The 22,180-nt window shown below is 42.2% G+C and overlaps 1 protein-coding gene across 15 annotated transcripts in view; it reads left to right on the forward strand.

Annotated features, from left to right (window-relative positions):
* The window catches only part of ARHGAP26 (Rho GTPase activating protein 26), a 327,129-nt gene that overhangs the window by 209,235 nt on the left and 95,714 nt on the right, over positions 1-22,180 (forward strand). For all 15 annotated transcript variants that reach the window (XR_012160231.1, XR_012160232.1, XR_012160233.1 and 12 more), the window contains one exon: positions 7,798-7,957. Coding sequence is in view for 8 of the 15 variants with exons in the window: in XM_073355711.1 (XP_073211812.1) it covers positions 7,798-7,957 (160 nt within the window). In the remaining 7 variants the exon portion in view is untranslated. The remainder of the gene's footprint in view (positions 1-7,797; positions 7,958-22,180) is intronic.

Below are 22,180 nucleotides of genomic sequence, written 5' to 3' on the forward strand. Positions count from 1 at the left end.
AATGCCAGTCAGCCACTTTCCCTCTCTTCGGTCTCCCCACCCACACACTTCTCATTGGCCATAGTCCAATTAAACTCAGTAATGTGCAGAGATGACTTGAATACACCCAGGAACAATTCCGAGAACTCATTAGATTTTATTCAGAAAATATCGCCAATTTGATATCCGGCAGCAGCCCTCTCTCAATCCGTGTGTGTGTCAGAGCCAAATTAAATTGATACAACTAAAGAGCGCATCAGTGTTGCGGGGACAGAACATTGACTGCATATTCCCATTGAAATGAAAATAACAATAAAAGAAAATCTTCAGCCCTTTGTCTGAGCTCTGGATCACATTCCCTGTCATACTAGGAAGAGCTTACCTGTGGAGGGGACTGTAAGGAATGAAAGTCTTGCTTTGGTTGCATTGTTCCTGCACCTGTTATTACATGTTCTTCACCCGTTAACTTATTTTCTTGTGATAAAGCCCAAGCTGCTGGTGAATCCACACATGCTTCTGCCACCAAACATATCATATGCATGCTGCATGCTTTTTGTCTTTTAATCTTGAAGGTTAATTCTTGCAATCTCTACACCGCCACAAACACAGCAGCCTGAGTTAGACACCACCTGTGTCTAGGATCATCTCACTTTACTCCTCCTTCTGTACATCACGATCTTGTGCTGACTTTTGATATTGAAAAAAGTGTTAGCGACATTGTAGGCACCAAGGACATATTGACCACCAGCAATACTATGCTTGCTGTTAGCACCATATCATTGCTACGAGTAGGTCTGCAACCATCACACCTAAGACGTTCATAAAAAGTTCTGGGCTTTCAACAGGATTGCCCCAAGTGCCAAAGTAGAAACAGTTTAGACCTCAACAAATATCTGAGAGGAAACAAATGCTTCCTTAGAGCTGTTGCTCTCAATCAGGGAAAATACCTGAGATGATAGCTACAGATGTTTGTTAATTTTTCCCCCCACAGTGGAAAATACCAGTCGGCGCGCCTTTGCACAGAGCTGCAGTGTGATATTCCTTTGAGCCATAATTTCCTTTCCTTTTGAAATACATCAATTGCCAGCAACTTGGTGAGGATAGGGGAAGTTATCTAGCTTACCAGTGACCTGAGTGAGTCAGAAAAATGCATTAACTTAAGATAACATAATGTACCAGTACAACCATGTCTGTCAACAATAAATAATACCCTTGTTGCCAGCTCATGGCCCTGAATACTTAGGCTAGTACATTTTTCAATGCATTCTACTGTATGCATGACATTAAAATTTAGTGCACTCCACAAGCTGTCCTAGCCTCAAGACATCTGGTCACATGTCAGGTCTTAGCAATATTCCTGCAGAGATCAACAAGCAGCATAGAGTTGGTGTCTCTCTCTGAGTTTTCATCATTCTTTGCTTAACACAGGTTTCTTTGTAGGTAGAGAAACAAACATGTTTTTAATTGAATGTCCATGGAAATAAATGTGTTGAATTGTTGCCTGGGAAGTGGAAGTTTATAAAACTAGAATTTGTTTTTGTGAACTAAAAAATGGGGCCAAAACAACTTGTAAAGTTTGCCAGATCTCAAACTCCATTACGTTTCCCCATCTTCATTTAATACTGATTTCAAGTCAGCATAGCAGATAAATATTTACTACTCCTGAGTGCTTACTCTGCAGAGAAGCCTGACAAATCATTACTCTATGTTAAATTACGTCTGGTCATGCCATGTGGTATACAGTATCCAGGCAACCCTTTCATAATCTAATTTAACACAAAACATGGATTTACTTTTCCCCCACCCCCTCTTCTCTGAAAGTGAATGTAGAGCTAATGCAAGGAATTGGATTGACAGCCCTGGAGAATTAAGTCCTCTGTCCAACTGCAGGACACAGATACCAACAATTCCACATAATATCCCAACATACCGCTACCCTGACCTGGGAGAACCACCTCTAGATGTGCGGGGGAATTTATTCATTCAGTCCCTTCGGGTTTCCCCCCCTCTGTGCTCAGAATGCAAAGTTTGCCCATTAGCTTTCCATTCGGTAGGCCCAGACCACCGGCTCATTTCACAGAACCCACTGAACTTTCATCCCATGGCTGAATTTTGGTCACGACTGATGTGGGTTGGAGCAGAATTACTGAACTAGAGGATTAAGGCTTCATTGGCTATTATCACTTCACTGAACCATCCAACCTTCATTTCCCCTACTGGTCCTGTAAGGTGTACGTCAGCAAGTTAACATTCTTTTAAAATTGGAAGAGCAAAAGTCCAGTTGCCCAACAGTCAGTTGGTACCCCAGCATGCAGTGGGACACGAATTAGTAGGCTGTTTAGAGCATTTCTACACCATCTACCAATTTTTTCCCTTCATTATTTATATTTAAAATAACTTACACAAGCATTAGGGATAAAGCATGAATGTGAAAGCACTGAAAGCCTGTCCATGTAAATGAGTATAAGTGCGTTTGCTTTCAAAATTTACTGGCCCAGAAGGGAACAGCAGGTTAAAAGAAAAATACAGCGAATACCAGCAGAGACACTAATGGGTCTGGATGCCCAGAGACAGAGCTAACAATGCCTAAATAAAAGCATTTGTAACCGAGATCAATATTAAATGTACCTTGGGATGAGAATGCCCCTTCTTTGGAGATTAAGGTATTATTTTCTAGTACAGAACATGATGAAGAGGTCTAATTTATAGTAAATGAGCATATAAATAAAGTATGTGGAACTCAAGGATATAAAAGATGAATCACACATTTGTAGCATAGCTTCCGTAACCTGGAGTTGTAAAGAATTCTCTTCTTGTGGCAGAGTACCCATGTTATGGATCAGCACTTCACATGGCATCCTAATTTATCCAAAAAAGGAAAAAAAGCTGCTCAGTTACAAAATTATAATTCAGACTTTGAGCTTTCAAGAATCTAATAATGAATAGATTTCTGCAGGCTGTGGCATTGGAATTTTGGTCAATACCACTGCCTTTGCACATGTGCAAATTTAGTGAAGTCACTTCAAGTAAAGATATTGCAACGCAAGCCAGTTTTACAGTTTATACTGGAGGATCATATGCTTGTGAAGCCATTAATAATTCAGTCTGTAATAATTAACATAACCATGTAAAGTCATCTAGAAGTAATGCAATGAGAGAGCAATTTATTACACTGATGTATTACATAATGGTAATGAGAAATGAGCAGAGCTTATTTTGTAAGGCTGAGCAATATGACATTTATAAATGCACCGAGTTTTGCTAAATTAAGGGATCATTAAAAATGCTACGAAATATTTCAAGTGCTTTCAGAACTGTTCAGACTCAAAATAGTTGAGACATAGCTACTGTATGTGGCTCCAAAATCCAAATAGGAGTACTGTGAACACAGATGTCTGTACATTTATAAATACAACATTACTGGAACTTAGAAAATTCAGAGAACATAAGAATGGCCAGACTGAGTCAGACCAATGGTCCATTTAGCCCAGTATCCTGTCTTCCAACAGTGACCAATTCCAGATGTTTCAAAGGCACTGAACAGAACAGGGCAGTCATCAAGTGATCCATCCTGTGTCATCCCGACCCAGCATCTGGCAGTCAGAGGCCTAGGGACACTGAGAGTATGCGGTTGCCTCCCTGACCATCGTGGCAATAGCCATTGATGAACCTATCCTCCATAAACTTACCTTTTTTTTTTTTTTTTTAATTCAGTCATGGTTAGGGTTAGCAGTCATGAAACTCTTGATGAGGGACTGGGTAAAAATATAATCTGACTTAATTCCTTTTAAAAATCTTGGAAATATTTTGACACATCATGATGATTGTGTGTATTCAAGCATGTGCTGTGAAGCTGCTTAACACAGTGTGTGTGATGCAGCATTCAGTCAGATGCTTTGCTGAACTGGAGGAACAGGGTGTTTGTGTGCACAGTTCAGAACTCCCCTTCCCCATTTGTTTGAGCAAGAAAGAATCGCAATGAGGCAAGCTAGTGATATGGACTATGCTCCATGTGTGCGAGGAGATAGCGGAAGAGGGGAGAGAATACCATTCAGGCTGTGAGAAGGGAGACAATGGTGTTAAAGGCACCGGTGGAAGAGGGAAGATAGAGGAATAAATCATGCTCCACTTGTGATAGAGGAGATGGCGATAGGGAGAGAGAATAGTATCCACGACAATCCTGTGTGAGAGAATTAGGTCTGTAGGAAACTCATGTCTCTGTCCGTGGTGTGTTCGTGTCAAGGGGGCAAGTGGCAGGAGTCCTATAGTGAAGAGGTGAGTGTGAATTCTGATGCTTTAGCCATCTGTATTGCCCAGTGAGGCATGTGAAAAATTTCTGAGCAGAACTTAATCTTTCTGCATTAGTCTCCTTTCTGCATCTCATTCCATAAATACTGCCTTGTTCTCCTTGCTGTACACTGTGTTGACTTCTAAAGGGCACAGAGAATGTTGGCTGATTCTCCTTCTACGTTTACACACTTGTGAATACCAGTGTCTGTATTGCAAAGTACATGATTCTGTCTTACTCTTGCCTTGTGAAATGGAAGGAGAGCTGAAGCGAGTGTACTGGGATTTCATGGCACTTTCCTGGTTCCAATGTGCCTTTTAAATATAGGAAGTAATTTATTTTGGGGGGTGTTTGGAAGGAGATCTCCCTGAAACTGGAAAAGAGGAAAGAGAATGGGGCAGAGAGAGCACGCAAGTGATCTGCTTATCAAATTGAAGCATTGCTGTGTTCAAACTATAATAATCTTTTATCTCTTATTTCTCTGCTTTTGAGTTCTGAGGTAGTGTTTTCTTCCTTTTCTGTGGGTAGAAACTTTTTGTTTTGATTTTGTTCACATTAATCTGAAACAGACCCACTTTATTTATGAACCATTATCTTCTTGGGTGGGTCAATCTCCTTTAGTTGGCTTTGGTTAATAAACCCCTTGCGGTGGATAGAGTGCCTTCTAGTGGCTGAATCAGTAGTGTGTACTTGCCCTTTTCCATAGTCGGTGCTAGTTGGTAAGGGACACCATATTATCACAATGCAGTTTATTATCTCAGTAACCTGAGCTTTTCCAGGTTTCAGTCCAAAAGCCTCGGTAACTCACTGCACTATAGTATTTATACTTACAGAGGCAATTTCTCAGACACACAGAACTGTGATTAAAATAATCATTGCTTCCTGATACCAAGAGAAGTCAAGGGTAAAATTTTCAAAGGCACCTAAGTGACTTTTTCAATAGGATTTGGCTCCTAAGTCACTTAGGGTAACATTTTCAAAGGCACCTAACTCAAGTTTTCAGTGTACAGTGTTGTCAGAGGCCTCTCTTCTGCCTGGGTGTCCTGGAAAGGTAGAAAAAGGGATGACTCTTCTTGTCGAAGAATAGAGTTGGTCACACACTCTAATTCACAGCTCTTGTTGTGCAATCTAGAATTGCTTAGTGCTAGCCATCCTGACTTGTGTCTTCTTCCTGAGATGAGAGAACAGGAGAAAGGGGAAGGATGGTTACATAAAAGCTTAGTTTAAAACTCAGCTATATCCCTGACTGAAGTCTTCAAATTAGGAAGCTCTAGAGGGTGATAGAACAGGCCATAAAGAATAATTAAGCAGTGGGGTAATAAGGTGGTAGCTTTTCACATACAAAACTTAATCTGAGCAATTCAAGCAATTCAGCAGCGTCAGAATTTGTGGGAAATATCAGGTGGAATCATTTTGATCTAGCCTTAACAAAGAATAGGGTGACCAGATAGCAAGTGTGAAAAATCGGGACAGGAGGTGGGGGTTAATAGGAGCCTATATAGGAAAAAGCCCCAAATATCGGGACTGTCCCTGTAAAATCAGGACATCTGGTCACCCTAAGAAAGAGTGTAGGTAAAAGCAATCATAGCCCTGTAGAAAAATATGTCCGATAACAGCAAATGGCAGCTGTGTGTATAAAGCGCCTAGCTGACTGTTTACCTATAATTAGAGATTCTAAGGTAATTAATAGCCTTTTTGTATTCCATCTAGCACTTTCTGATTCATCATTGTGCAACTTTAGCTAATAATCGTCTTTTGTTAGATATAAGTATGTTTTTACATTCTTATGCCGACAATGCCAACAGCCAGACAATTGGTAGCTGTATGGGCTGATTACCTGCTACGTGAGTTAGAGCTCCCAATGAATGTTTTAGGGAATTAATCATTGTGATGCTATTATCCATACTTTTCCAGAATGCATGTTCCTGGTTACAGTTGTTGTTACTCAGGCTCAAGTGGGTGAGTGTATGAGTGTACTTCCATGTTGTCTGCATGTACAGAACTGTTTTAGATCACAGCTTATGCAATTAAACATACAATTTAATAGAGACAGTAACAGTACAGCGTGGTTATGGCTGTAAGAACAAAGGGCCAACGCTTTCGAAAACGACTGGTGATTTTGGGTGCCTGATTTTCCCCCTCTAAAATGATGAACATTCACTAAAAATCAGACCCCTCTATGCTGTCACAAATTGGACACTTTAAAAGGGAGGCATCTAGAATCACTAGCCATTTCAGGTAATCCTGACCCCTGAACTGTTTTTAGATTACATTATCGTAGCCGAGTGGCTTTATAATTGGCGGGCGGGGGGGTTAATTTGGATTTTGTTTGTTTATTTATGTGTGTGTAATACATAGATAACTTTATATCATAAATATACTTGGATCCATAGATTCTGTCTAGGTATAGATTTAAGTAATTGGACTAATGGTGCTTCATAAATAATACATCCTAATCACTATAAAAGGGATGGTCTTTTATTCTCTATGCAGAGAAATTTCTAATTAACACCTTGCTGTTAAAGGGGTAGCAGGGATGCTGGAACAATTTTTATAATGGGCGTGCTGAGAGCCATTGAACCAAACAATAAACCCTGTATATGATGGGAACCACTTCAAGGCAGAGGGTGCTGCAGCACCCCTAGTTCCAGCACCTACGAATGGTAGTGTTGCTCTCCATGGAGCCGCCAAGCCCATCGTGTAACTAGACAGGCCCCTGGAGTTTGGTGGAAACGTTGCCTGGAGCATGGACAGTTGTGAGACACCCAGACATGTGGGGTCCTAGTATGTGTGCCAGGAGCAAGTTGTGCAGGAGCAAGAAGTGGTGCTCTGAAAGCTGATGCAAGAGGAGAGCTCAAACCAGCATGAGAGGGAAGGAAACAAAGTTTGGGTACCAACAAATTACCTGAGATGCCTCTCATAAGCAGCAATCATTAGCAAATATTGGTCTTAATTGAATCCCAGAGAAACATCCCTATTTAAGCAGGTTCTCCAGTTTGGAGGAGAATACTGTGTGTATGCATGTGTATATTTTCCCCTCACTCTCTGGTGACAACAGCAAAATCTTTACTTTTCAGATTGTTTGGATTGCATTGGAATAGCGTTGACCTTGGGTGGAGGCAAAAGCTTAAATCAGGCGGAAGGACTTGAAATGTGGACATAGAAGGTTGCTCGTTTAGTTGAGAATAGCACATGTCAAAGGTCCAACTACTTGCTTTTAGGAGGATTTGAAAGATTTATGATTCAAGCTGTTTTTTGGGGAGTAGGCTGTAGATTGGAACATTCAGCCATTTAGGATTTAGCATCCAGAAAAGGATTAAACTATTTGGGTTTTCCTGGTATCAGTCAATTTACAGAGGCTGAAATTACACTGGTAACGTTCCAGTTAAGTCTGTTCTTTTCCACATGGCTGAGCCTGGAAGGAGTTCATCCAGAGTTTCAGGAATGTAAACAATTGTAAAATTTGTGCCAAAAATGAAGGAGGGATTATTCTGATGTTAATTTTACCTACTCTTTCTCCTTCCTTACAGTGTTGCTAATAATCACAAACAGAATCTAATGACTGTTGCTAATCTGGGTGTGGTATTTGGACCAACGCTGCTTCGACCTCAAGAAGAAACTGTTGCAGCGATTATGGACATCAAGTTTCAGAATATTGTGGTTGAGATTTTAATAGAAAACCATGAAAAGGTAATGTTTTCCCCTTACTTCTGAATTTTAATAAAGTTTATAATAAAAAATTTGTCTCCGTGACAACCCCAACACAAATTCTTCAATAAACCACCTTCTCTAGATGATCAGTACACAACATTGCAAGAGAGAAGATCTCTTCTCTTAGCTAAAGGAAAATTGCCATTATCCAAAACTAATCTGGCTCATACCTGCCCTTGGTACCTTGTATCCAGAAGGAGTGTGTTTGTACAGCACCTAACACAATGGGGCCCTGGTTCATGACTAGGGCTCCTATGAGCTACAGTAATACAAATAATAAATAATAACAACAACATTGGGATTCTGTTCTTTTTTTAGATGCTGAAGCATATTATTTCAAACTGAAATTTCCCATGAGGGAATCGTACTTCCAGTTAAATACTCGGGTGAAATCCTGGCCACACTGAAATCAGTGGTAAAACTACCTTGGTTGTCAATGGATATGTCTACACAGCAAAGAAAAACCCATAGCTGGGGTGTGCCAGCCAACTTGGGCTCACAGGACTCAGACTGCGAGGCTGTTTCATTGCTGTGTAGACTTCTGGGCTTGGGCTGGAGCCCAAGCTCTGGGCCTCTCCCACCCTGCAAGGTCCTAGAGCATGGTCTCCAGCCCGAGCCCAGAAGTCTACACAGCAATGAAACAGCCCCATGACCCTGAGTCGGCTGGTGTGGGTTTTTCTTTGCTGTGTAGACATACCAAATGGGGCTATGATTTTTTGGGGTAGAAATAAATAAGAGTTGAAGAATTCCATAACAGCAAGGAGGAAACGTGGGAAATGGAATAGTATTTCCAAATTGAGCTTTAGTTGGGCTGAAATCACATAATCAACAATTCTAGTAACTTATTTTTCTGGTTATCTTGGCTTGAGCCCATTTCATAGTCCCTTTTTAAAAGTCACCATGTGTTATCTTTTAATTTGGGCAAAGAATTTTGCTAGTTTCAATAGGTCCAGTGATTAGGACATTAGTCTGGGAGTTGGGAGCCCCTGTGTTCAATTCCCTGCTCTGCCCATACTTCCTGTGTGACCACAAGCAATTCACTTTGCCTCTCTGCGGCTCTCAGTTCCCTATCTGTAAAATGGGAATAATAGCTCTTCCCTACTTCATAGGGATTTGTGTGGATAAATACATCAAAAGACTGTGAGATGGCTGTCACATAAAGGAGGCTTAAAACTGCCAACAGCAGTTCTAAAACAAGTAAATTTTCAAATGCATTTAACAAGTGGTTCTCTCTCTGGGTTTTTTGTTTGGTTGGTTTTGGTTTGGGAAGTGCTGCTTAGTTTTCTGGACTACTGGAATGAAGAAAAGAGACCAAACTTTCCTGTGCTCTTCCTCAATCTTTTGTCTGTGGCATATGCCATTTTAGCATGCTTTGACCTTGGCCAGATTGCTTGATAGAGCTCTTAGTAGGATTATATGGGTAATTAAAGGAAATCACTGGAAGTGGCCCTTCTTCAGAATAAAACGGCTAAACTAGTGGGCTAGTCAGAATATCACCATTCCATTAACTATCAGTTAATTGTCTGAAAAAGAAAGTTCCTACTGAAAAAAGACTGGGAGTGGCTGGGTCACTACAAAAAGTAATTTTCCCTCTGCTGATACTCACACCTTCTTGGCAACTGTTGAGAATAGGCCACGTCCACCTTGATTGCATTGGCCTCGTTAGCACTGACCCCCCCCCCCCACCACTTGGTAAGTCAACTCGCATCTTTTCATGTGCTGTAATATTTATACTGCTTACTGTATTTTTCACTCCATGCAGCTGATGAAGTGGGTTTTAGCCCACAAAAGCTTATGCCCAAATAAATTTGTTAGTCTCTAAGGTGCCACAAGGACTCCTTGTTGTTTTTGTTGATACAGACTAACATGGCTACCGCTCTTGATTCCTACATTCTAATAAGCCAAAGTGCATGATATTGGTGTCCCATCACGTGAGATGCTCAGTACCTTCAACTGTCATTGAAGAAGTTCCTAGCTCCCAATTCAGTGTTTTGGGCACAAAATCAGTGTCTTTCAAACAAGTGTCTGTACTGCTTAGTGAGAGGGCCACCATCAATAGGAGGCTCAGAACTTAGATTTACCAATGAATATTCAACTTGTTTAGTTTAAATTAAACAGATTGCTGTATCACCACGGATGTTTCTAGGCAGACGCTGCTACAGACCCATGCTAATTTAGAATGACGAGACTCTGTTTAGAAAGACGTCACAGTTTATTCTTTCTCCAAAGTTCTAGCAGAAGTGAACGCACACATCTGACACATCAGCCATTCACAACATATTACTAAGACAGAGGACCTTCACCTTCTTTAAACCAGGGGTGGGCAAACTACAGCCCGTGGGCTGGATCCAGCCCCTCAGGGCTTTGGATCTGACCCGCGGGATTCCCGCTGCCGCGGGCTCCGCACTGCTCCTGGAAGCGGCCACGCCACGTCCCTGCAGCCCGAGGGGGTAGGGCAGCAGAGAGCGCCGCACACTGCTCTTGCCTATGGGTACTTCTCCCAGAGCTCCCATTGGCCCCCTCATACACCCCAGCCCCTTTCCCTGAGCCCCTTCCTGCACACCGCACCCGCACCTCAACCACCTGCCCCAGCCCTGCAAGCAATTTCCCCTCCCAGGTGTGGCCCTCGGGCCAAAAAGTTTGCCCACCCCTGCTCTAAACAGATGCAGAAAGCCAGGGGCGATTGTTAATGATGTTCCATTAAATGTGGAAACAATGTGGTGAGAAGGGAACGGAGAAAACAGGGCAACTCCGATTATTCTCACAGAAATTGCTGTCATGTGGCATGCTGTCATGTGGCACCTTTGCATTTATTCATCCCAGGGGAGCTATTTTATTTTCCTTTCCTTTTTACTTGGAACAGAATAGAAAAGATGGCTTAATTATGAAATTGCCTGACCTGAGGAGTGAGCAATGTGAATAGCAGGTAAACACCCTACAGGCCTCTCTATCGCTCAGTAGCATCCGCCACTGGCACACAGTGCAAGGTTCAGCATTACCTAGCATTAAACCCTCCCTTGAATCCCTTCAGGAAATTGACTGATTCTGTCTGAATGAAGTCTCTCACTATGCGAGCTGAATGCTCCATCGGCTGGCACTCTTTAAGGAATCAACAACAGATTTCAGATGTTCAGTTTGCATCCTTCTAGACTGGAATTCTAATCTCTGGTTGCCTGTTAGGCTTCCTTTTGCCTCCTAGTATTCAGGGATGGTGAAATTAGCAGATTCCCATCAGCTATTTAAAGACAATTTGTGGCAACAGCATGCCTGTCCGAGAAGCGAGTCAGTTATGTCCATCCAGCAGCAACTAATGCTGCTGATGCTTGCCGTCTGTCATTTGGCAAAAAGGATGGTGTTGCTCATAGGTCAGCCTGGTCCAATTCACAGCGAGAGGACCATTTGCAAACTATCCTCCGTATTTGTGGAGTGCCCCTCACCATAGTATCTAACTGCTAATGGACTTTCCTGTCCATTCTTTTGCCTTGCCCCCAACAAAAAGAAAAATCCCTCATTATCTGTCAGAATTCTTGCATTTCCCCGCAGTGGTCCAGCAAAGGCACCAGGTTCTGAGGCGTCCAGGTCCCCAGCCATTGTCTTTCTTGGGTGGAAACCCGCGTCTCGCTCCCTTCTGACAATTTCAACCACTGAAATGCTCAGCCTTGCTTCCTCTTGCTGCTGCCCTTTGACTCTTTTGCAGGGGAAGGAGGACTGAAAAGGCATTTTCTTACTATTGCTGTGTCACCTCCTCCGCTCCCTCTCCTGCACAGGGTTAGGATATGATGGTAACTGGTAACCACATTGAAAGCTATTTGAAGGGGTCAGTTCCTCAAGTGGGTGAGAAAGAGGAAAGGGAGGGCAATATCTAAGAATAGTCCTAACTGTCTCTTTGCATGAAATGTTGGCAGATCATGAAGCCGAGCCCTGTAGGCTGATGATATATTTGCTCTGCTTTTTAAACACAGGTTTAATAGGCTGGATAACTCCACCGGGCCCTAAATGTTCAGTAACAATTTGACGTCTCACGCAGCACATCTTTCAGCTGTCAAACTATCTCCATTTGTAGGCTTTAGAATCATAATGTGCAGTGGTGGTGGTGGTTTTTCGGGGTGGGGAGGGAGGGTTATCTGGCAGGTTTGCATTTCATTAGTACTATTGATCTTTCCCAATGTAATTAATGACAACTGATCTCTAAAGCTGTCAATGGAAATGCGTGTGTGGGAGGATTTCGAAGTGTTAAGCCTCGAACTGACACTTTGAAAAATGAATTGAATTTGTGCCACTAATGTAAGTAAGTTGCATACTAAATGACTATGGGTCAGTATCACCATTTAGCATGGATTCACTGCAAATTATCTTCTAGGGGAAGAAGACAGTAGTACTGGGGGAAAAACTTTTTAAAACCTAATTGGGCATAAGCTTTCGTGGGCCAAGACCCAGATGCATCTGATGAAGTGGGTCTTAGCCCACGAAAGCTTATGCCCAAATAAATTTGTTAGTCTCTAAGGTGCCACAAGTAGTGCTCGTTGTTTTTGCTGATACGGACTAACACAGCTACAACTCTGAAACCTTTTTAAAGCCTAGTTTCCTTGTCATGTTGTTTGCTTCTTTAAAGTTGTCACCTTACAGTATATTTCTTAATATTAATTGATGAGAGCTGATAAAAGCCTTCCCAATGGAGATACTTAGGTGACTAGCACTATACAAGTGCATTGCATGTTTACTGCAGTTGCTTTACATTGATTTACACTGGGGACTCACATGTGGAGTGATTTAAATCACCAAATGAAAAGCCACAGTTTAAATCAGGGGTGCCTAACTTACAGACTGTGGGCCGTACACAGCCCACCAGAGCATTTCATAAGGCCCGCGGCCTGCTTCAGCACAGTAAACTAACGGGCAATCCATTTGCATTTTGTCGTCATGTTTACATCATTTTAGTTTACACAAGTGCGTAAATAGACAATAGTGTACACAGAAACAACCTACCCCAATACATACAAAACAAGCTGACCTTACAATATAAATCAATACAGGTGACTTTAAATCTTATTAAAATACGTAGTATCTGTTTGGCCCACACAAGGTTGTGTTTAGATTTATGTGGCCCTCCTGTGTAGTTGGGTTGGGCACCACTGATTTAAATAATCAATTTTTCCACTTTTCCATTTGTACTTTTGTTTTATAAAGAAAGGTGCATTCTCATTGGTTGATATAACCATTAAAACATGTTGATTTACAATGGCAGTGGTTCTCAACCTGTGGCCTGCTGGCCGCTTCTAGCCCAATCAACACATAGCTATAGCCCATGTAACATCCTCAGGGCCATCCAGGTCATATATATATTGTGTGGATACAGCCCACATAACACACAGAGAGCTGAATATGCAGCCCACAATAGTAAATAGGTTGAGAACCACTGACCTAGAGTCTTTATAGAGACAAAGTGGGCAAGGTAATTTCTTTTATTGGACCAAATTCTGTTGGTGAGAGAGACATCAGGTCCAATAAAAGATATTACCTCACCCACCTTGTCTCTGCAATATCCTGATACTGACGTGACTGCAACTACACTGCATAGATTTGGCACATCTTTTTTTGCTATCTAGGTGGGTACACTGTAATATTTACATTTATTTAAGACAGGATATAGCTTAATATTTTCAGATTCTTATTAATTGTACATTATATGTTAGGAAATGGTAAATGCTATATTGCTTATTTACTAGATGATTAACTTTTTGCTCATGATTTGTGTCAAACTGCGTGAGGATGGCAACTGGGATTTAATAAAGTCCACAGAACAGGATATTATATTTATTTTTATTAAACCAGACAACCTTAAATGTTTTGGATACATAAACTTATTATATTAATAAGTATTAAAATAAGCTGCACATTTACAACTAAATGACTATTAAAATGAGGATTTAACTGTAGGTAGTGAATTAAACTGATTCTTTCAGATCAGCCTGGGAAAAAAATTAAAATATACCTAAGTAAAAAGTGACTAGAGCTTAAGTTCCTACTCCGCTAAGTTTCTTGAAAATGAGACAGTCTCCTAAGTTACGTAGGCTGTCCTTCAAACTTTTAAAGCTAGTAGATCTCATCCTCCCTCCCCTCTCATTTTTATTCATAGTCTGGAAGAGAGAGACAAGTTTTCCTACTTTTTTCAGCTCCAGACTGATTTCTCAATTTTGACTGAATTAGTCCAAATGAAGAAAATATTATTTCTGTGCCTGCAGCTATGAAAAAGCTGGTTTAGCACTTCAACAAACTCTGGTTTCAGGTGCTTAGCTAGTGATTTGCACCAGTTGAGTGGTTTCACTTTCTTTAAAACATCATCAGCAAACACCCACTATTTGAATGGTTCACCTCCAGCCCTGACATTTGTTATGCTTGGCATGATTGATGAGTGATTATTAGTTGCCTGTGTCATAGCAGCAGCATCTTCTTGGGCAGTTAAGCATCTACGTTACCGCTTTGGGTTGAGTATATAAACATGAAAATGAGGTGAAGCTTCTTTACTGCCTGCGGTTTAACTTCATTGTTGGATATTTTTCTTCAATGTCTCTTGAAGATCTTTCCAAATTTCAGCAGCATCAACAATACAGCAGCAATCTTTCTGCCATTTGTCCAAGGCTATGGAAATGCTGAATATACTGGAACTTATATCTTCTATATTTCCCTTTAATCCAATGTTGACTACTTTGGCTGTGATAATTCAATTTGGTTTATCACAATTTTCTTCACAAATTGTTATCAGAATAGGCCATTTCTTAGTAAATAACTCAAAACAATCAGTCTCTGAATTCCATCTTGCATCGGGGGAACAATTAGTTTGGATCCCCTGTTCTCTTTGGTGAAGCTGAAGCAAAGTGGTTGTTAACGGAAGTATTTTTCAATTTCAGCAACATTTTCCTTTATTTTTGGAGTTGTACTTAAATCTTTGTCTGAAAGATGCCTCAGATGAGCACTGTACACACATGTGATGTTTCAGGTTCTCTTCATTATCTTCTTTTATCGTCTCATCTTTGCTACATTTGTAGCACTGTGACAAAGCTACATACTTGAATTTTTGTTCACAGTTTGTTGTAGCTTTTACTGCTCCTTCTTTTAAGTATTCTATGATATGGGCATTTCCTGATGGATCAGTTGTTTTTGTCAGATAGACAACCCCATTTTCTGTTGTCACACACACACACGTTCCTGGATCATTGTGTACATTGGTCCACCCATCAAGACTCAGATTAACAAATTTCACACCAATGTTTGTTGCAGACTGTTCAGTCTCTTTCACGCTGTATCCAGCAACCTTCCAGCAGTGTTTGCTCTGCTGCTTGGAGTGTAGCCTGGTTGTAACGATTGAACTATGTTAATGAACTATTTGTTCTGAACAAGATGAAAAGGAGAATTTGTTGCATAAATGATGAACCGAGCAATCTTGTAATATATGGAGGCTTGCTGGCATTTGTTGGTCCTGATTATGAACTCAGCTATGTTTTTACTGGATGTTGAAGTCTTCTTTTATTTTTTTTTTTTAATATAGGTAATTTACTGTCTGATGTATGTTTAGTTGCTGGTTACTGGTGGTACTAGTAGATGACAGAAGTTGTAGATGTTGCAGATGATGGATGTTCATAACCTCTTATATCGAAGCTAGATCCGGAAATAAAATGGTGTATATATTTAAAAAAAAAAAAAAAAAGTAACACTCAGTCACTGAGTATTATGCAGTGCACAGCTTTAAAAAAATGACAGAGTCTTGCTGTGGGGGTGCTCACCAGACCATCATCCCTTGCAGTGGGAGCTCTCTCAATGGCCATTGGCCCCGTCACTACATTCCCTCTCTGAGCTGGATCAGAGATGTTTGATCTGTAACATTCTGCCGGCTGCTCTAGCTTCACAGTTGTTCATACTAGATTAAAGCTAGCTTGGGTATGTCTACACATGCTGCTGCAATCAAACCTCCCAATTGCAGAGTAGATATACCCAAAGAGACAGAGCAGCAGAGCTATGATTATAATTTGCAAATCCTGGCAGCTAGTCCCATAGCTGTTCAGCTGCCTCTCTCTATGTTAATTGGAGCCTTTATGTGTGAGTAATAAAACACAGGTTTACTCTGTGGAGAATGGGTTTTGAGTGAGTGCTACATTTAAAAATTTTTACATAAGGATTAATCTCAGCTTTGGGAAATGGAGTCTCCCTCTTTGAGTCCAGCAGCAGGGGTGTCTCCACATTTTTTGTTAAAGAGGTCTGTAGCAATTTCAAAAATGTCAAAGTCAAATCTGAAGTAAAGTATTTATTTACCTTCTAGTCCTTTGTTTCTTCATGGCCTGAAGAGGAGACTGGAAACAGACATCAGCACTTTCTTAATTTAGCTATTTATTGATTTCTCTCTTGTCCATTGTAAGCAACTACTTCTACCTTCAGTGCTACATGATGCTCAAAGGGGACATAGATAGTGGATTTGAATATCCATGCTACTGTGCCAGATGGTTCCCCCTCTGTCATCCATTTTATCTCAACAGGCCCAATACCGTTAGAATTTGAAAGAGCAAAGCTCTCCTCCTTGTCTTCTCCAATCTTCACAGTAGAGGTCTTCAGAGGTAGCTGGCTGCATCCTCTGGGAGTTTCCCAGGCTTCAGTAGAGCAATCCCTGTTGCCTGTTGCCAGCTTGTTGACACTTCTCCGGTTCTGTGTAGGGCAGTAAAAAGCTCCGCTAGCCATTCCCATCTCCCCAGATTCTTGAGAAACTCTGAAGGAATTCCATCAACCCCTACAGCTTTCTGGCTTTTGGTTTCCAACAGTGCAACATTGATCTCCTTGACAGAATATGGGGAAGAGAGTGGGGATTCCTCCGGGCATTATTGAAGATTTCTGCGGAGTTCCCACTGGATCTCCTCACATGTAATCTTGTCTGTCGGCATCTTGCTGTTAGAAAGAAGATGAAAAGTAACAGCATTTGCTATCACCTTTGCTGAGCATTGTGTTACTGGCTGGGATCCTCCAAGTTGCCACAAAAGAGCCCATGCCTTATGGCTCAAATGGGTGAAATCAAGACTTTCAGTGGTCTCTTTCCACCTCTCCAGGCGTGCCGAATTCAAGGACTCAAGCAGCGCAGTGGCTTTATCTGGGTTGCCACTCTTTTCCTATTCCCTCAGGAGAGACTCGGATTCTTTTGTCCAGCAGGGGATGAAAGCCTTGTGGTGACCACACAGGATGTACTTCTTAGTGGTCGATTTTAGGATGTTTGTAAAACGACTGAAGTTTCTAGGTATCAGGTTTGAGCCGTGGGATCTGAGATTCTATTTCTGAAGTTTCAGAGGAACAGCCGTGTTAGTCTGTATTCGCAAAAAGAAAAGGAGTACTTGTGGCACCTTAGAGACTAACCAATTTATTTGAGCATGAGCTTTCGTGAGCTACAGCTCACTTCATCAGATGTTGAACACCTGATGAAGTGAGCTGTAGCTCACGAAAGCTCATGCTCAAATAAATTGGTTAGTCTCTAAGGTGCCACAAGTACTCCTTTTATTTCTGAAGTGTAGGTTAATCAATCGTGTGGAAATTCCAACGTGGCTTTGGCACAGACTGCATAAGAGGCACGTCCAGGCCATTCTGGAGGATGATCGGGCGATGTTGGCTATGAGGGAAGTGGCTCAACATGGTTCTTGTGGCCAGTGGGACACATGCCCAATTATGGGTCACAAAACACAGGTCAGGGTTGTGATCCATTGTCCATCCGATGAGGTGAGCTGTAGCTCATGAAAGCTTATGCTCAGATAAATTTGTGAGTCTCTAAGGTGCCACAAGTACTCCTTTTGTTATTGTCCACCTCGCAGACCAAAAAGATCCAGATTGCTTCAGATCATAGAGCAGGTGGAGGTCTTCAAGAGAGGCCCATTCTGTGATCTGTTCCCCGGCTGTGTCATTTAAGCAGTATCCCTAGTCTTCGTGATGGCTGTTAAAGTCACCTATGTAGATGGCCGGATGAGGAAGGGAAGATAAGATGGGATCAGGCCACATGATGTTAGGTGGTTGTATATTTTTACTGTAATGATGTCCCTAATTCTAACCATGTTGATCTCTCACCCACTGGTCGATGATTCTTCCAAAACTTCCACATCCTCTAATCCATTTCGCATGTACGCTGCTAGCCCATGTTTTGGATAGTTGACAGCAGTGATTTCAGTATAGCCATAGATGTTATATCTGGCAGCTTTATCTTTTTCTTTTATGTGTGTTTCTTGGAGGGCCACAATGTCAACGTGATGGTCTTTGAGGGTCCTCGAGAGGTAATCTGCTTTTTCCCTGGACATCCCTTCTACGTTAAGTTGGTATATTCGGAGGACTGGCCCAACTGTTCTTTTTGGGTCCTGGAAAGGGTAGTCTGAGGAAGTATAATCATTGCTATGTTCACTGGGAAGTTGGTAAAATGTCGTCCAGTGGCCAGTTGACGACACTTGTATGTTTGGATTTGCACAAAACACAGAGCTCAAAAAAACCCAGCATTTAACAGAAGCACCACATAAAGGTTGTCTTGCTCTTGCTGTGCTAAGTAAATAAAGCACACAGAACCACATGATAGAGCTGTGATCATTAAGAGCAGCTCACCATGCTATTATCCTGCTGTTACCCAGGGCTGCAAATTGTCTATTAAATGACTGTTTTAATCTGCTAAAATATGAGCTTTTGCAGGGCCAGGAACACTTTTAATTTTTGGAGTTGGTACACCAGGGAAAATACGGGGAGTGGGGGGAGAATGCTGTTAATAAAAAGGTTTGGTTTAATAAAAGAAGCTTATAAAATAGTAGAAAGACTACTGGGGAGGGTATTTTCTGAATCTTGTACGACTGAAGTCATCTCAGTGAATGGAGTGTAGGCTACAAAACCAGATACCCTTCACTCTGTAAATAAGTATTTAGCAATCTGCAAAGGGTGGATTAGATGGAAAGGAAACAATATATATTTTGATATAGCATCTGAAAATTAGATGGAAAGGAAACAATATATATTTTGATAGCATCTGAAAACTTGTAGCCTCTTTTCTGCAAAGTGATCTCCAGTTCTCCAAAATTGCATCAGTGAATTTATGAGCACAAGACTCAGTGATTATCTGATATCACCCATTGTGCAAACATTAGGATCAATTAAAATTTTTAACTGCAAGGCAAAATTATGGAAGATTATCATGGATGAGATGCTACATTTATAGGTTTAATTAAATTGGTTTATAATGGGTTCCAGCAAAATTAAAACCACGCTGTCTCGGTTAAGCCTTATTTGGTCAGAAGTTACATACATATTTGCTTTAAAGCATGTGACTGTTTTTTCTGTTTTGTTTTTTGTTTTTTTTTATCGGAAGTTAATTTTCAACTCTCTGTGAGAAACAATAACACGCAATACAATTAGTAAATACACAATACAATTACTAAACGTAGTTTTTTTTCTTTATCTGTTTGGGTTTTTTTTTTTTAGTACAACTCCCATGCAGAGTGTTGTATCTATGGGAGATCTAAATGCAAGAGCAAAAGAAAGGAAGTTAAACATTTATTCTGATTAAGGAATTACTGTAGGGCAAGGCTAGTCATTAGCCCCACCATGTCAGGAGATAAAAATCCCTAATGGAGCAGAGTTGGGGACTAGCATCTTGTAACACATCTCTTGTCTCCTGGGTCAGGTGACCTAGAATACTATAAAGTGGGAGCTTTGGTGGATCCTACTTGAAGTGTCAGTCTTTCTTTTTGCTATGATAAGTTATACCAGTGTTGTTGTAATTTTTTCTTGTTGAATTGAATGGGAGGCTTTAAGAAACCTAGACTGAAAAGCATATGTGTCTGAATCTTAGGTGGTCCACCCCCAGTACTTGGGTTCTGTACCAGATGAGTTAGTGACAAGCAGAAAGGGATGTGTGTCAGATACCCAGGACAACCATTGGTAGTTGGTCGCTCCTAGGGACAAAGAGTAGCACGTGAAATGGACCAAGCTACTTGTGAGAGCAATTGTGGCTTGGCACTTCTTCAGCTGATACACAAAGCAAAACAGTGTGAATGAATGTGTGAGTTAGGTATCCGAGTGAGTTAGGTATGTAGCTCTTGAAAAGGAGCATTCAGATAGGAATACACGTTCTGTCTTGCAGCCTGTCCAGCAACTTACTTACGCTCACAGGCAGCTTTTTGTTCATCAGGGTCTTCATCACTGGCCCTGACTTTGAAAAGAATTTTTGCAATGTGAGTAATCGCCACTTCCTGTTCCTTTACACAGTATGTATCCTAGTACAGTGGTTTTCAAACCTTTTTTTCTGGGGACCCAGTTGAAGAAAATTGTTGATGCCCGCAACCCAACGGAGCTGGGGATGAGGGGTTTGGGGTGTGGGAGGGGGCTCTGGGCTGGGGCAGTGGGTTAGGGTGCGGGAGGGGGTCAGGGCTCTGGGCTGGGGCTGGGGATGAGGAGCTTGAGGGGCAGGACAGGCTTTAGGTTTGGGGGAGGGCTCAGGGCTAGGGCAGGAGGTTGGGGTGCGGGAGGAGGTCAGGGCTCTGGGCTGGGGGTGTGGGCTCTGGGGTAGGGCTGGGGATGAGGGGTTTGGGGTGCAGGAAGGGGTTCCAGGTTTAGGGGGGCTCAGGGCTGGGCCAGGGGATTGGGACAGGGACTCCAGCGGCTCCCAGTCAGTGGCGCAGCCAGGGTGCACCGTGGCCCGGGCTGCGGCCCAGAAGCAGCCAGCAGCAGGTCTGAGTCCTAGGCGGAGGCGTGCAACTCTCGCCTGGAGCCACCGCGCCCTCCCCCCCCAGTTCCCATTGGCCGATGACTGGCCAATGGGAGTGTGGAGCCGGTGCTTGGGGTAGGGGCAGCGCCCAGAGCCCCATGACCCCCCTGCCTAGAAGCTGAACCCGCTGCTGGCCGCTTCCGGGGCACAGCGCGGTGTCAGAAAAGGTAGGCACTATCCTGCCTTAGCTGGGCAGCACCACCAACGGGACTTTTAACGTCCCAGTTGGCAGTGCTGACCGGAGCAAGGCGACTCAGCGCCTTACATGCCACGACCCACGGTTTGAAAAACACTAGCCTAGTACAGCAGTTCCCAAACTTTAGCAACTCCATTTTGATTTAAATTTTTTCACGGACCCCCCACTCAGCCCCAGGTCCCGCTCCCACTCCACCCCTTTCCCCAAGGCCACACCTCTTCTCGCCTCTTCCTTTCCTCTTCCATGCCTCTTTCCATCCCTCTCTTGAGCATGCTCTCTCCCCGCTCCTCCCAGTGCCTCCTGCACCCCACTGAACAACTGTTCCCCGTTGTGCAGGAGACACTGGGAGGGAGGGAGAGAGGGAGGGAGGAGGAGTTAATCAGCGAGTCCCGCAGACCCCCGGAGTACCCTCGCAGACCCCTGTTTGAGAAACGCTGGCCTAGTATATACAAGCTATGCTTGAGCAGTATTTAAAGATAGGACATTTGGTTGATGTGCTGTCAGTTGTGTGATGTAGAGGACTTTGAGTATCCATGCAGGTCAGCTACTGTTGGTTGGTTTCCCCTGGATAAAGTTGCAGCAGAAAATGGAGATCAGCTTTTTTAAAGAGCCAAATATGTGCCATCCTCAGAGTGAAGCGTACAGCACTTCAGCAGGTCGAGTTGAATTATCAGGCCACCTGAATTTTCATGGACATAAAGTGCAAAAATCACCCTGGCACTTGTGTAGCCAAAGTATTAGTATTGGTCAAGACTTACATTGACCAAGACAGATCTTCAGCAAGGCCTACTTACTCCTGGCTTCCCAGCTAATTAGAGTAATTTAAATGGCACTTTTTAAAGGACTCTAAGCACTAACATTTACCACTGACCCTGCTTTTTGATACCTTCAGGAGAGACGTGACTTTAAATTAGCTAATTAAGGCTTCTGTGTTTTTTGCATTTATTTTTAAAAATTAGCATGGAGGTTTTTTTTGTCACAAAACAATAAAGCAATGAGTTTTTGGCAGCTATTCATACTAGTTGGCAGCCAGAATGTTTTAGCTTTTGTACAGGGGTTTGGCTAAATCTGAAAGCACTATTACAGTTGTGTCCTGGCTGAGTGTCTTACATTCCTGGAGGCGTGGGGAGTGAGGTGTTTTTGAAATAGCATTTTCTACAGTCCTAGAGTTGAGCAGCCTTTGAAGAGTTGGGGCCCAAAGAGCTAGAGCAGAAAATGGCACTGAAGTGTGTGTTTAATGCATTCT

The sequence above is a fragment of the Lepidochelys kempii genome, chromosome 8, assembly GCF_965140265.1.
Source record: "Lepidochelys kempii isolate rLepKem1 chromosome 8, rLepKem1.hap2, whole genome shotgun sequence".
In the NCBI taxonomy this organism is placed as follows: Eukaryota; Metazoa; Chordata; order Testudines; family Cheloniidae; genus Lepidochelys; species Lepidochelys kempii.